This window comes from Condylostylus longicornis, unplaced genomic scaffold (assembly GCF_029603195.1).
Source record: "Condylostylus longicornis isolate FDR11 unplaced genomic scaffold, ASM2960319v2 ptg000003l, whole genome shotgun sequence".
Lineage (NCBI taxonomy): Eukaryota > Metazoa > Arthropoda > Insecta > Diptera > Dolichopodidae > Condylostylus > Condylostylus longicornis.
The window spans coordinates 3,934,485-3,951,474 of NW_026577972.1; the positions used below are offsets into that span (position 1 = coordinate 3,934,485).

Sequence of the window (16,990 nt, forward strand, 5' to 3'; positions counted from 1 at the left end):
GCTGTTGGAAAAATTATAAATAAAATTATAAATGCAAATATACATAATCATGAATGGATACCTGTTTTTTTTAAACTGTGGGTAAACATATAGGATTGAATTTTAAACATAAAGAAAAGGTTTAATCAAAAACAAAATAATAATTTATGTATGTAAAAATATGTGTATGAATGTATATATGAATATATGTGTGTATGTATATATGAATGGATTAGAATTGAAGATTTTAAAATTTTTCGTTCCAACATATGAACGTATGTACATATGAATGTATTAGAATCGAAAATTTTGAAATTTCGCTGTTGGAAAAATTATAAATAAAATTATAAATGCAAATATACATAATTATGAATGGATACCTGTTTTTTTTAAACTGTGGGTAAACATATAGGATTGAATTTTAAACGTAAAGAAAAGGTTTAGTCAAAAACAAAATAATAATTTATGTATGTAAAAATATATGTATGTATGCATATATGAATGGATTGGAATTTAGCATTTTTTACAGGTTTTCGCTCGAACAATAAAAATAAAATTTTAGGTAGATACATACGTACATAAACTGTGTATGTATATTTTTTTAAAACTTGCTGACGAAACATAATATTCAAAACAATAACAAAACAAACGAAGCATTAATATTCAGTTGTCACAAAACATCTGATGTCTTTTATAAAATCTGACATTTATTTAAGTTTATTTCGATTTTTCGAAATTAAAATATATGTGAGATCATTGCATTTTCAAATATTATTTATTTCTCGGTTTGTGTTTCTAATAATAAAAAAAACGTAAAACGTATCATTTATTTCTTGGTTTGTGTTTCTAATTATAAAAAGTATAAAAGAAAAACGTGCTTTTGTTATACAAAAATTTTTTCAGAAAATCTTAAAATAGAGCTATTTCGGGGCTAAAAAGTTCCAATGTCAGATTTTTCTGGGACCCTGGAGGCAAAACTCTATCTAATGCCTTTTGTCCCATGTCTCTAGCCCTTCTAGAAGTACCCGTACTTTTTACCACCTGAGAAGTAGCTATATATATATAACTAGTCGTGTGTGCTTGCATTGCAAGCCTTGCAAGTATGATGCCTGTAGTTTTGGAATTGTGTTCCATTCTGTGGCTGAGATATTTTAAGTTTACTTTATTTCTTCAAAAACACACACATAATATGCATATAGATATGTTTTTTTCCTGATAAATAATAAGATAAAACTTAAAACTTGAAATAAAAAAGTTCTGAGAAATAATTACCCAAAAATACATAATTAAACAAATAATTAGTTCCTTTGAAATCTAATCCCTTTTGAGTAATTTATTTTAAAACTTCACTTTGAGTTATGTCGCATAAAATCGTAAAATATGTTTTACAATAAACACTTTAAGCCATAAATTTTTGTTAATTATAAACTACAATTCAAGCACGTATGTATTTGAAGTTTATAATACATGCGAATAAAACGCGTAACTGTAGAATGAGTTAACACCAATTCTAACGTATATAGGGTAATACGTATTGCATACGATTTGTATGCGTATTTTTGACATTTTTGGGCACCAAACTTTGTTAAAACATTTTCATACAGGTCTTTTACATGATTGCATACCAATGCTGTATCGATTACTTTCCGATTGTACCTTAGTATAATTGATTATACTTTTGTAGCAAATCGAAAAAAGAATACATATGTATATAAGTAAATGTGTATGAAATCGTACATGCTATAAAACTATATGTAGATATTATTAATTTTTTGTTTTCTTGTTATAACTCACACTTATAGAATTTAACTTATTTCCAATATATTATATGACATCAAAATTATATAAACATTACCCCCATAAGATGTAATACCATTTTGTAAAAAAATGTACCAAAACATCTTTGGAGGTGGTGAAGGGGCAAGGCGGGTGGAATTCTTGCTTTTTCTGGGACCCTGGAGGCAAAACTCTATCTAATGCCTTTTGTCCCTTGTCTCTAGCCCTTCTAGAAGTACCCGTACTTTTTACCACCTGAGAAGTAGCTATAATATATATAATGTAAAATAGGATGGTTTTTGAAGAGTTATACGAAATATGAATAAAATATAGAATTATTAAAGCAAATTCAAGGTACTGCGTAGCCTAGTGGTTAGCGTGGTAGTCTCATAGCCAGAAGGTTATTGGATCAATGCTTGCCTGGATGTCGTCGTATTTTAATTTTTTTGCATTATTTTAAAATTTTTTTTTTATTTTATTTAAATTTTGTGTTTTATTTTTTTTAATATATAACAGATAAATGTTATATAAAAGTTTAAAGAATATTTCCAAAAAAATATTCTTATAATAGTTTGGAAAAATTCGCAAAAATTTTAATTACATAAATATGTACATATGTCTGTATATTTTTTTAAAGCTTCCTGAGTAATTTTTTTTAAGCTTTCTATATGAATTTAATAATGTTCAAAACTGTAGAATATATAGAAATAAATTTTAAACGCATAATTATTATATCACGGGGGTAAACTTGAAAAAATTAATTTCTCAAATAAAGAAAAGGTTTAGTCAAAAACAAAATAATAATTTATGTATGGAAAAATATATGTATGTATGCATATATGAATATATGTATGTATGTATATATGAATGGATTAGAATTGAAGATTTTAAAATTTTTCGTTCCAACATATGAACGTATGTACATATGAATGTATTAGAATCGAAAATTTTGAAATTTCGCTGTTGGAAAAATTATAAATAAAATTATAAATGCAAATATACATAATCATGAATGGATACCTGTTTTTTTTAAACTGTGGGTAAACATATAGGATTGAATTTTAAACATAAAGAAGAGGTTTAGTCAAAAACAAAATAATAATTTATGTATGTATGTAAAAATATGTGTATGAATGTATATATGAATATATGTATGTATGTTTATATGAATGGATTGGAATTCAGCATTTTTTACAGGTTTTCGCTCGAACAATAAAAATAAAATTTTAGGTAGATACATACGTACATAAATTGTGTATGTATATTTTTTTAAAGCTTGCTGGCTAAACATAATATTCAAAACAATAACAAATGAAGTATTAATATTCAGTTGCCACAAAACATCTGATGTCTTTTATAAAATCTGACATTTATTTAAGTTTATTTCGATTTTTCGAAATTAAAATATATGTGAGATCATTGCATTTTCAAATATTATTTATTTCTCGGTTTGTGTTTCTAATAATAAAAATAACGTAAAACGTATCATTTATTTCTTGGTTTGTGTTTCTAATTATAAAAAGTATAAAAGAAAAACGTGCTTTTGTTATACAAAAATTTTTTCAGAAAATCTTAAAATAGAGCTATTTCGGGGCTAAAACGTTCCAATGTCAGATTTTTCTGGGACCCTAGAGGCAAAACTCTACCTAATGCCTTTTGTCCCATGTCTCTAGCCCTTCTAGAAGTACCCGTACTTTTTACCACCTGAGAAGTAGCTATATATATATAATGTAAAATATGATGGTTTTTGATGAGTTATACGAAATATGAATAAAATATAGAATTATTAAGCGAAATTCAAGGTACTGCGTAGCTTAGTGGTTAGCGTGGTAGTCTCATAGCCAGAAGGTTATTATATCAATGTTTGCCTGGATGTCGTCGTATTTTTATTTTTTTGCATTATTTTAAAATTTTTTTTTTATTTTGTTTAAATTTTGTGTTTTATTTTTTTTTAATATATAACAGATAAATGTTATATAAAAGTTTAAAGAAAATTTCCAAAAAAATATTCTTATAATAGTTTGGAAAAATTCGCAAAAATTTTAAGTACATAAATATGTATGTATGTATATTTTTTTTAAAGCTTCCTGAGTAATTTTTTCAAGCTTTCTATATGAATTTAATAATATTCAAAACTGTAGAATATATAGAAATAAATTTTAAACGCATAATTATTAAATCATGGGAGTAAACTTACAAAAATTAATTTTTCAAATAAAGAAAAGGTTTAGTCAAAAACAAAATAATAATTTTATTCATATATATGTATGTATGTATGTATGAATATATGTGTGTATGTATATATGAATGGATTAGAATTGAAGATTTTAAAATTTTTCGTTCCAACATATGAACGTATGTACATATGAATGTATTAGAATCGAAAATTAAAAAAGAAACAAAAATAAAATAATAATTTATGTATGTAAAAATATATGTATGTATGTATATATGAATACATGTGTGTTTGTATATATGAATGGATTAGAATTGAAGATTTTAAAATTTTTCGTCCCAACATATGAACGTATGTACATATGAATGTATTAGAATCGAAAATTTTGAAATTTTGCTGTTGGAAAAATTAGAAATAAAATTATTAACACAAACACGTTATTATGAATGTATACCTAGTTTTTTTAAAACTGCGGGTGAACATATTGAAATAAATTTCTCAAATAAAGAAAAGGTTTAGGTTAAAATAAAATAATAATTGTATTCAAATATATATATGTACATATGAATGTAATTTTTTTAAATAAAGAAAAGGTTTAGGCAAAAACAAAATAATAATTTTATTCAAATATATGTATGTATATATAAATGTATTAAAATTTAGCATTTTACAGTTTTCCGTTTGGAACAATAAAAATAAAATTCTAACTACATACGTACATACATATATTCTGTATGTACATATATTTTTTTAAAGCTTGCTGACGAAACGTAATGTTCAAAACAATAACAAATGAAATATTAATATTCAGATGTCACAAAACATCTGATGTCTGATAAAAGCTGACATTTATTTACGTTAAGATTAATTCTTTCATCCGAAACAAAAATATGTGAGATCATTATATTTTCAAATATTATTTATTTCTCGGTTTGTGTTTCTAATAATAAAAATAACGTAAAACGTATCACTTATTTCTTGGTTTGTGTTTCTAATTATAAAAAGTATAAAAGAAAAACGTGCTTTTGTTATACAAAAATTTTTTCAGAAAATCTTAAAATAGAGCTATTTCGGGCCTAAAAAGTTCCAATGTCAGATTTTTCTGGTACCCTAGAGGCAAAACTCTACCTAATGCCTTTTGTCCCATGTCTCTAGCCCTTCTAGAAGTACCCGTACTTTTTACCACCTGAGAAGTAGCTATTCTATATTATATTTTACAAGATTTTTCCAGTTCATGAACAGGTATACATATAATCTAATAAATAACAAAAACAAAAAAATGAAAATAGCAAAAGAGAATACTGGGTAGATACATTACTCAATTGATTATGCATACTGTAAAACAAAAACAAAAAATGAAAAGCGAAAAGCGAAAGAGAATAAAAAAAGAGTAGTAATATTTTTTTTGTTTTTTTGTTTTACTACCATAAACAAAAATAAAAAGCGAAATATTTTAAATGAGTTAAGTAAGAGTAAAATAATATTTTGTTGTTGTATTTAACATGGAATGGAATAAAAAAAAATAAAACTAAAAATTGTGAGAGATATAAGAACACGAATAACGTTACGTTACGTACTTATCTAGATAACGTTGTTTATAAGGAAATTTTTCGTTCTTAATTGTTAACTAATTCTTAATTTGAATTTTAATCATATCTATGTAATTAACAGTGACACATATTACATCTTAAAATTTATTAAATTAAAAATATTTCCATTACTTTTATTTATCATTAGTATTCAAACCAATATGATATTTATGCATATACAAGTATATACCTGCATATGTATACCATAATATGTACAAATTTTTCTAAACTTATTTTAAAATTGATTGCCACAATCCTGTTTTTACAACAGATAATGCTGCTTATAAGCAAACCACAGGGGCCCCTAGTATATATATAATGTAAAATAGGAAGGTTTTTGAAGAGTTATACGAAATATGAATAAAATATAGAATTATTAAGAGAAATTCAAGGTACTGCGTAGCCTAGTGGTTAGCGTGGTAGTCTCATAGCCAGAAGGTTATTGGATCAATGCTTGCCTGGATGTTGTATTTTTCTTTTTTTGGATTATTTTAAAAATTTTTGTTTTTTTATTTTATTTAAATTTTGTATTTTATTTTTTTTTAATATATAACAGAAAAATGTTATATAAAAGTTTAAAGAAAATTTCCAAAAAAATATTCTTATAATAGTTTGGAAAAATTTGCAAAAATTTTAAGTACATAAATATGTATGTATGTATATTTTTTTAAAGCTTCCTGAGTAATTTTTTTTAAGCTTTCTATATGAATTTAATAATATTCAAAACTGTAGAATATATAGAAATAAATTTTAAACGCATAGTTATTAAATCATGGGAGTAAACATACAAAAATTAATTTTTCAAATAAAGAAAAGGTTTAGTCAAAAACAAAATAATAATTTCATTCATATATATGTATGTATGTATGTATGAATATATGTGTGTATGTATATATGAATGGATTAGAATTGAAGATTTTGAAATTTTTCGTTCCAACATATGAACGTATGTACATATGAATGTATTAGAATCGAAAATTAAAAAAGAAACAAAAACAAAATAATAATTTATGTATGTAAAAATATATGTATGTATGTATATATGAATACATGTGTGTATGAATGTATATATGAATGGATTAGAATTGAAGATTTTAAAATTTTTCGTTCCAACATATGAACGTATGTACATATGAATGTATTAGAATCGAAAATTTTGAAATTTTGCTGTTGGAAAAATTAGGAATAAAATTATTAACACAAACACACGTTATTATGAATGTATACATAGTTTTTTTAAAACTGCGGGTGAACATATAGAAATAAATTTCTCAAATAAAGAAAAGGTTTAGGTTAAAATAAAATAATAATTGTATTCAAATATATATATGTACATATGAATGTAATTTTTTTAAATAAAGAAAAGGTTTAGGCAAAAACAAAATAATAATTTTATTCAAATATATGTATGTATATATAAATGTATTAAAATTTAGCATTTTACAGTTTTCCGTTTGGAACAATAAAAATAAAATTCTAACTACATACGTACATACATATATTCTGTATGTACATATATTTTTTTAAAGCTTGCTGACGAAACGTAATGTTCAAAACAATAACAAATGAAATATTAATATTCAGATGTCACAAAACATCTGATGTCTGATAAAAGCTGACATTTATTTACGTTAAGATTAATTCGTTTATTCGCAACAAAAATATGTGAGATCATTATATTTTCAAATATTTTTTATTTCTCGGTTTGTGTTTCTAATAATAAAAATAACGTAAAACGTATCATTTATTTCTTGGTTTGTGTTTCTAATTATAAAAAGTATAAAAGAAAAACGTGCTTTTGTTATACAAAAATTTCAGAAAATCTTAAAATAGAGCTATTTCGGGGCTAAAAAGTTCCAATGTCAGATTTTTCTGGTACCCTAGAGGCAAAAATCTACCTAATGCCTTTTGTCCCATGTCTCTAGCCCTTCTAGAAGTACCCGTACTTTTTACCACCTGAGAAGTAGCTATATATATATAATGTAAAATAGGATGGTTTTTGAAGAGTTATACGAAATATGAATAAAATATAGAATTATTAAGGCAAATTCAAGATACTGCTTAGCCTAGTGGTTAGCGTGGTAGTCTCATAGCCAGAAGGTTATTGGATCAATGCTTGCCTGGATGTCGTAGTATTTTTATTTTTTTGCATTATTTTAAAATTTTTTTTTTATTTTATTTAAATTTTGTGTTTTATGTTTTTTAATACCTATATAACAGATAAATGTTATATAAAAGTTTATATGTATATTTTTTTTAAAGCTTCCTGAGTAATTTTTTTTAAGCTTTCTATATGAATCTAATAATATTCAAAACTGTGGAATATATAGAAATAAATTTTAAACGCATAATTATTATATCATGGGGGTAAACTTGCAAAAATTAATTTCTCAAATAAAGAAAAGGTTTAGTCAAAAACAAAATAATAATTTATGTATGTAAAAATATATGTATGTATGAATATATGAATGTATGTGTGTATGTACATATATATGAATGTTTTAGAATTAAAGATTTTAAAATTTTTCGTTCCAACATATGAACGTATGTACATATGAATGTATTAGAATCGAAAATTTTGAAATTTTGCTGTTGGAAAAATTATAAATAAAATTATAAATGCCAATACATAATTATGAATGTATAGCTAGTTTTTTTAAAACTGCGGGTGAACATATAGAAATAAATTTCTCAAATAAAGAAAAGGTTTAGGTTAAAATAAAATAATAATTGTATTCAAATATATATATGTACATATGAATGTAATTTTTTTAAATAAAGAAAAGGTTTAGGCAAAAACAAAATAATAATTTTATTCAAATATATGTATGTATATATAAATGTATTAAAATTTAGCATTTTACAGTTTTCCGTTTGGAACAATAAAAATAAAATTCTAACTACATACGTACATACATATATTCTGTATGTACACATATTTTTTTAAAGCTTGCTGGCGAAACGTAATGTTAAAAACAATAACAAATGAAATATTAATATTCAGATGTCACAAAACATCTGATGTCTGATAAAAGGTGACATTTATTTACGTTAAGATTAATTCGTTTATCCGAAACAAAAATATGTGAGATCATTATATTTTCAAATATTATTTATTTCAGGGTTTGTGTTTCTAATAATAAAAATAACGTAAAAAGTATCATTTATTTCTTGGTTTGTGTTTCTAATTATAAAAAGTATAAAAGAAAAACGTGCTTTTGTTATACAAAAATTTTTTCAGAAAATGTTAAAATAGAGCTATTTCGGGGCTAAAAAGTTCCAATGTCAGATTTTTCTGGGACCCTGGAGGCAAAACTCTGCTATGGAGGGGGTAAAGGGGGAGGGCGGGCGGTTGGAATTCTTGCTTTTCCTGGGACCCTAGAGGCAAAACTCTACCTAATGCCCTTTGTCCCATGTCTCTAGCCCTTCTAGAAGTACCCGTACTTTTTACCACCTGAGAAGTAGCTATCTATATATAATGTAAAATAGGATGGTTTTTGAAGAGTTATACGAAATATGAATAAAATATAAAATTATTAAGAGAAATTCAAGGTACTGCGTAGCCTAGTGGTTAGCGTGGTAGTCTCATAGCCAGAAGGTTATTGGATCAATGCTTGCCTGGATGTTGTATTTTTCTTTTTTTGGATTATTTTAAAAATTTTTTTTTTTATTTTGTTTGAATTATTTTGTATTTTACTTTTTTTTTAATATACGAGTATAACAGAAAAATGCTATATAAAAGTTTAAAGAAAATTTCCGAAAAAATATTCTTATAATAGTTTGGTAAAATTCGCAAAAATTTTAAGTAAATAAATATGTATGTATGTATATTTTTTTTAAAGCTTCCTGAGTAATTTTTTTTAAGCTTTCTATGTATATGAATTTAATAATATTCAAAACTGTAGAATATATAGAAATAAATTTTAAACGCATAATTATTAAATCATGGGAGTAAACATACAAAAATTAATTTTTCAAATAAAGAAAAGGTTTAGTCAAAAACAAAATAATAATTTTATTCATATATATGTATGTATGTATGTATGAATATATGTGTGTATGTATATATGAATGGATTAGAATTGAAGATTTTGAAATTTTTCGTTCCAACATATGAACGTATGTACATATGAATGTATTAGAATCGAAAATTAAAAAAGAAACAAAAACAAAATAATAATTTATATATGTAAAAATATATGTATGTATGTATATATGAATACATGTGTGTATGTATGTATATATGAATGGATTAGAATTGAAGATTTTAAAATTTTTCGTTCCAACATATGAACGTATGTACATATGAATGTATTAGAATCGAAAATTTTGAAATATTGCTGTTGGAAAAATTAGAAATAAAATTATTAACACAAACACACGTTATTATGAATGTATACCTAGTTTTTTTAAAACTGCGGGTGAACATATAGAAATAAATTTCTCAAATAAAGAAAAGGTTTAGGTTAAAATAAAATAATAATTGTATTCAAATATACTGTGAGTGCCAAAAGTAATTGTACACTTATAGATTGTAATTTTAAAGTTCAATATTTATTAAAATAATGGTTTTTTACAAAATTTGATTTAACAAAAATTTAATTTAATTCATTATTAACAAAAACAAGTAAAAAAAAAACATGAAAAACAAAAATAAAAAGTTTTACAACAAAAGCATAAAACAAGTCCAGTTTTGAGGCGTCAAAAGAAATTGTACACCTTAAAAATTTATATGTTTTGAAGCAAATTTAGTATTTGGTTTGTTTTCCTTTGGCTTTCAGAACATGTTGTAGTCTGTCTGGCATAGATTGCACTAGTTTCTGTGTTTCCGCTGCGGTTATTTTTTGCCATTGTTCGAGTATAACTGATTTCAACGACTCCTTGTCCTTTATGGCCCTTTTTCGTATCCTCCTGTCCAAAATTTCCCACAAATGTTCAATGGGGTTAAGATCGGGTGATTGAGGAGGGTGATCCAAATGTTTAGGTACGTTGTACAATAACCACTCCTTGACTATTTTGGAAGTGTGCTTAGGATCATTGTCCTGTTGAAAAACCCAATTAGAATTCAGCTGTAGTTTTAAAACGCTAGGCCGTACGTTTTCTTTTAAAATATTCAGAAAATGAAATTTGTTCATCGTACTATCTATAAAAACTAAGTTTCCCACCCCTGCAGCAGCCATACATCCCCAAACCATTATGCCACCTCCGCCATGTTTTACCGTTTTCAAAATATTTCTTTCATTAAATTCTTGGTTTTTCGGTCTCCATATTTTCCCTTGTTTTTTTATACCAAAAATTTCAAACTTGCTCTCATCAGTAAAAAGAACATTTTACCAGAAGTTAACATCTTTATTTTCGTACTTTTTCGCGAATTCTAGTCTTTTTTGCTGATTAATTTTTGAGATATATGGTTTTCGTCGCGGAGACCTACCGTGTAGTCCATTTTCACGTAGTGCTCGTCGTATAGTACTAGCACTTACAGGTTTTTCTGATGTTTGAGTAATATTTTTAGATATTTTTACTGCACTTACACTTGGGTTGTTTTTGACTTCTCTCACTATTTGTCTTATTTCTTTATCAGAAAGTCGTTTTGGTCTACCAGACTTTTTGAAGTTATCAATTTCATTAAAATTTTTATATTTGTCTATAACATATTTTACTGTATTATGACTTCTATTGGTCGTATTTGCTATATTTCGTAAGGATTTACCTTTTTTGTGCAAATCAATTATGATTTGTCGGGTTTCTAAAGAAGTTTGTTTTCCCATTCTTACAAAAAATGGAAAGTAATAAAAAAAGCAGTTCTATATTTCTCAAATAATAAGAAGTAAGATCTCAAGTAATAAAAATGAGCCAGAAATGTTTTGGTACGATGTGTTTATCAAAAAATATCATTCGCTATTGAATTAACTGGGAGTCTCCCTTATTTTTAATAAATAAAAACAAGAATTTCTCAAGTGTACAGTTTCTTTTGGCGCCTCAAATCTGGACTTTTTTTTCTATTTTGTTCTTATACTTTTTATTTTTGTTTTTTTTGATTTTCTTTCTTACTTGTTTTCATTAATAATGAATTAAATAAAATTTGTGTTTAATTAGTTTTTGTAAAAAACCACTATTTTAGTAAATATTAAATTTTAAAGTTACAAATTGTAAGTGTACAAAAGCTGACATTTATTTACGTTAAAATTAATTCGTTTATCCGCAACAAAAATATGTGAGATCATTATATTTTCAAATATTATTTATTTCTCGGTTTGTGTTTCTAATAATAAAAATAACGTAAAACGTATCATTTATTTCTTGGTTTGTGTTTCTAATTATAAAAAGTATAAAAGAAAAACGTGCTTTTGTTATACAAAAATTTTTTCAGAAAATCTTAAAATAGAGCTATTTCGGGGCTAAAAAGTTCCAATGTCAGATTTTTCTGGTACCCTAGAGGCAAAAATCTACCTAATGCCTTTTGTCACATGTCTCTAGCCCTTCTAGAAGTACCCGTACTTTTTATCACCTGAGAAGTAGCTATATATATATAATGTAAAATAGGATGGTTTTTGAAGAGTTATACGAAATATGAATAAAATATAAAATTATTAAGAGAAATTCAAGGTACTGCATAGCCTAGTGGTTAGCGTGGTAGTCTCATAGCCAGAAGGTTATTGGATCAATGCTTGCCTGGATGTTGTATTTTTCTTTTTTTGGATTATTTAAAAAAATTTTTTTTTTTATTTTGTTTAAATTTTGTATTTTATTTTTTTTTTAATATATAACAGAAAAATGTTATATAAAAGTTTAAAGAAAATTTCCAAAAAAATATTCTTATAACTAGGGGCCCCTGTGGTTTGCTTATAAGCAGTATTATCTGTTGTAAAAACAGGTTTGTGGCAATCAATTTTAAAATAAGTTTAGAAAAATTTGTACATATTATGGCATACATATGCAGGTATATACTTGTATATGCATAAATATCATATTGGTTTGAATACTAATGATAAATAAAAGTAATGGAAATATTTTTAATTTAATAAATTTTAAGATGTAATATGTGTCACTGTTAATTACATAGATATGATTAAAATTCAAATTAAGAATTAGTTAACAATTAAGAACGAAAAATTTCCTTCTAAACAACGTTATCTAGATAAGTACGTAACGTAACGTTATTCGTGTTCTTATATCTCTCACAATTTTTAGTTTTATTTTTTTTAATTCCATTCCATGTTAAATACAACAACAAAAAATTATTTTACTCTTACTTAACTCATTTAAAATATTTCGCTTCCTTTTGCTTTTTATTTTTGTTTAAGGTAGTAAAGCAAAAAAACAAAAAAAATATTACTACTCTTTTTTTACTCTCTTTCGCTTTTCGCTTTTCATTTTTTGTTTTTGTTTTACAGTATGTATAATCAATTGAGTAATGTATGTACCCAGTATTCTCTTTTGCTATTTTCATTTCTTTGTTTTTGTTATTTATTAGATTATATGTATACCTGTTCATGAACTGGAAAAATCTTGTAAAATATAATATAGATAGTTTGGAAAAATTCGCAAAAATTTTAAGTACATAAATATGTATGTATGTATATTTTTTTTAAAGCTTCCTTAGTAATTTTTTTTAAGCTTTCTATATGAATTTAATAATATTCAAAACTGTAGAATATATAGAAATAAATTTTAAACGCATAATTATTAAATCATGGGAGTAAACATATAAAAATTAATTTTTCAAATAAAGAAAAGGTTTAGTCAAAAACAAAATAATAATTTTATTCATATATATGTATGTATGTATGTATGAATATATGTGTGTATGTATATATGAATGGATTAGAATTGAAGATTTTGAAATTTTTCGTTCCAACATATGAACGTATGTACATATGAATGTATTAGAATCGAAAATTAAAAAAGAAACAAAAACAAAATAATAATTTATGTATGTGAAAATATATGTATGTATGTATATATGAATACATGTGTGTATGTATGTATATATGAATGGATTAGAATTGAAGATTTTAAAATTTTTCGTTCCAACATATGAACGTATGTACATATGAATGTATTAGAATCGAAAATTTTGAAATTTTGCTGTTGGAAAAATTAGAAATAAAATTATTAACACAAACACACGTTATTATGAATGTATACCTAGTTTTTTTAAAACTGCGGGTGAACATATAGAAATAAATTTCTCGAATAAAGAAAAGGTTTAGGTTAAAATAAAATAATAATTGTATTCAAATATATATATGTACATATGAATGTAATTTTTTTAAATAAAGAAAAGGTTTAGGCAAAAACAAAATAATAATTTTATTCAAATATATGTATGTATATATAAATGTATTAAAATTTAGCATTTTACAGTTTTCCGTTTGGAACAATAAAAATAAAATTCTAACTACATACGTACATACATATATTCTGTATGTACATATATTTTTTTAAAGCTTGCTGACGAAACGTAATGTTCAAAACAATAACAAATGAAATATTAATATTCAGATGTCACAAAACATCTGATGTCTGATAAAAGCTGACATTTATTTACGTTAAGATTAATTCGTTTATCCGCAACAAAAATATGTGAGATCATTATATTTTCAAATATTATTTATTTCTCGGTTTGTGTTTCTAATAATAAAAATAACGTAAAACGTATCATTTATTTCTTGGTTTGTGTTTCTAATTATAAAAAGTATAAAAGAAAAACGTGCTTTTGTTATGCAAAAATTTTTTCAGAAAATCTTAAAATAGAGCTATTTCGGGGCTAAAAAGTTCCAATGTCAGATTTTTCTGGTACCCTAGAGGTAAAACTCTACCTAATGCCTTTTGTCCCATGTCTCTAGCCCTTCTAGAAGTACCCGTACTTTTTACCACCTGAGAAGTAGCTATATATATATAATGTAAAATAGGATGGTTTTTGAAGAGTTATACGAAATATGAATAAAATATAAAATTATTAAGAGAAATTCAAGGTACTGCGTAGCCTAGTGGTTAGCGTGGTAGTCTCATAGCCAGAAGGTTATTGGATCAATGCTTGCCTGGATGTTGTATTTTTCTTTTTTTGGATTATTTTAAAAATTTTTTTTTTTATTTTGTTTGAATTATTTTGTATTTTACTTTTTTTTTAATATACGAGTATAACAGAAAAATGTTATATAAAAGTTTAAAGAAAATTTCCGAAAAAATATTCTTATAATAGTTTGGAAAAATTCGCAAAAATTTTAAGTAAATAAATATGTATGTATGTATATTTTTTTTAAAGCTTCCTGAGTAATTTTTTTTAAGCTTTCTATGTATATGAATTTAATAATATTCAAAACTGTAGAATATATAGAAATAAATTTTAAACGCATAATTATTAAATCATGGGAGTAAACATACAAAAATTAATTTTTCAAATAAAGAAAAGGTTTAGTCAAAAACAAAATAATAATTTTATTCATATATATGTATGTATGTATGTATGAATATATGTGTGTATGTATATATGAATGGATTAGAATTGAAGATTTTGAAATTTTTCGTTCCAACATATGAACGTATGTACATATGAATGTATTAGAATCGAAAATTAAAAAAGAAACAAAAACAAAATAATAATTTATATATGTAAAAATATATGTATGTATGTATATATGAATACATGTGTGTATGTATGTATATATGAATGGATTAGAATTGAAGATTTTAAAATTTTTCGTTCCAACATATGAACGTATGTACATATGAATGTATTAGAATCGAAAATTTTGAAATATTGCTGTTGGAAAAATTAGAAATAAAATTATTAACACAAACACACGTTATTATGAATGTATACCTAGTTTTTTTAAAACTGCGGGTGAACATATAGAAATAAATTTCTCAAATAAAGAAAAGGTTTAGGTTAAAATAAAATAATAATTGTATTCAAATATACTGTGAGTGCCAAAAGTAATTGTACACTTATAGATTGTAATTTTAAAGTTCAATATTTATTAAAATAATGGTTTTTTACAAAATTTGATTTAACAAAAATTTAATTTAATTCATTATTAACAAAAACAAGTAAAAAAAAAACATGAAAAACAAAAATAAAAAGTTTTACAACAAAAGCATAAAACAAGTCCAGTTTTGAGGCGTCAAAAGAAATTGTACACCTTAAAAATTTATATGTTTTGAAGCAAATTTAGTATTTGGTTTGTTTTCCTTTGGCTTTCAGAACATGTTGTAGTCTGTCTGGCATAGATTGCACTAGTTTCTGTGTTTCCGCTGCGGTTATTTTTTGCCATTGTTCGAGTATAACTGATTTCAACGACTCCTTGTCCTTTATGGCCCTTTTTCGTATCCTCCTGTCCAAAATTTCCCACAAATGTTCAATGGGGTTAAGATCGGGTGATTGAGGAGGGTGATCCAAATGTTTAGGTACGTTGTACAATAACCACTCCTTGACTATTTTGGAAGTGTGCTTAGGATCATTGTCCTGTTGAAAAACCCAATTAGAATTCAGCTGTAGTTTTAAAACGCTAGGCCGTACGTTTTCTTTTAAAATATTCAGAAAATGAAATTTGTTCATCGTACTATCTATAAAAACTAAGTTTCCCACCCCTGCAGCAGCCATACATCCCCAAACCATTATGCCACCTCCGCCATGTTTTACCGTTTTCAAAATATTTCTTTCATTAAATTCTTGGTTTTTCGGTCTCCATATTTTCCCTTGTTTTTTTATACCAAAAATTTCAAACTTGCTCTCATCAGTAAAAAGAACATTTTACCAGAAGTTAACATCTTTATTTTCGTACTTTTTCGCGAATTCTAGTCTTTTTTGCTGATTAATTTTTGAGATATATGGTTTTCGTCGCGGAGACCTACCGTGTAGTCCATTTTCACGTAGTGCTCGTCGTATAGTACTAGCACTTACAGGTTTTTCTGATGTTTGAGTAATATTTTTAGATATTTTTACTGCACTTACACTTGGGTTGTTTTTGACTTCTCTCACTATTTGTCTTATTTCTTTATCAGAAAGTCGTTTTGGTCTACCAGACTTTTTGAAGTTATCAATTTCATTAAAATTTTTATATTTGTCTATAACATATTTTACTGTATTATGACTTCTATTGGTCGTATTTGCTATATTTCGTAAGGATTTACCTTTTTTGTGCAAATCAATTATGATTTGTCGGGTTTCTAAAGAAGTTTGTTTTCCCATTCTTACAAAAAATGGAAAGTAATAAAAAAAGCAGTTCTATATTTCTCAAATAATAAGAAGTAAGATCTCAAGTAATAAAAATGAGCCAGAAATGTTTTGGTACGATGTGTTTATCAAAAAATATCATTCGCTATTGAATTAACTGGGAGTCTCCCTTATTTTTAATAAATAAAAACAAGAATTTCTCAAGTGTACAGTTTCTTTTGGCGCCTCAAATCTGGACTTTTTTTTCTATTTTGTTCTTATACTTTTTATTTTTGTTTTTTTTGATTTTCT

General features: G+C 25.1%; 2 protein-coding genes across 2 annotated transcripts; both read right to left on the reverse strand.

The window, feature by feature from the left end:
* Positions 1 to 10,850: 10,850 nt before the first annotated feature.
* Positions 10,851 to 11,288, reverse strand: LOC129607434 (uncharacterized). Its single transcript, XM_055518462.1, has one exon. It carries the CDS (start codon positions 11,286 to 11,288, stop codon positions 10,851 to 10,853), a length of 438 nt encoding a protein of 145 aa, XP_055374437.1.
* A 4,988-nt stretch (positions 11,289 to 16,276) lies between these two features.
* Positions 16,277 to 16,714, reverse strand: LOC129607452 (uncharacterized). Its single transcript, XM_055518485.1, has one exon. The coding sequence runs from the start codon at positions 16,712 to 16,714 to the stop codon at positions 16,277 to 16,279; it is 438 nt and encodes a 145-aa protein (XP_055374460.1).
* Positions 16,715 to 16,990: the final 276 nt, after the last annotated feature.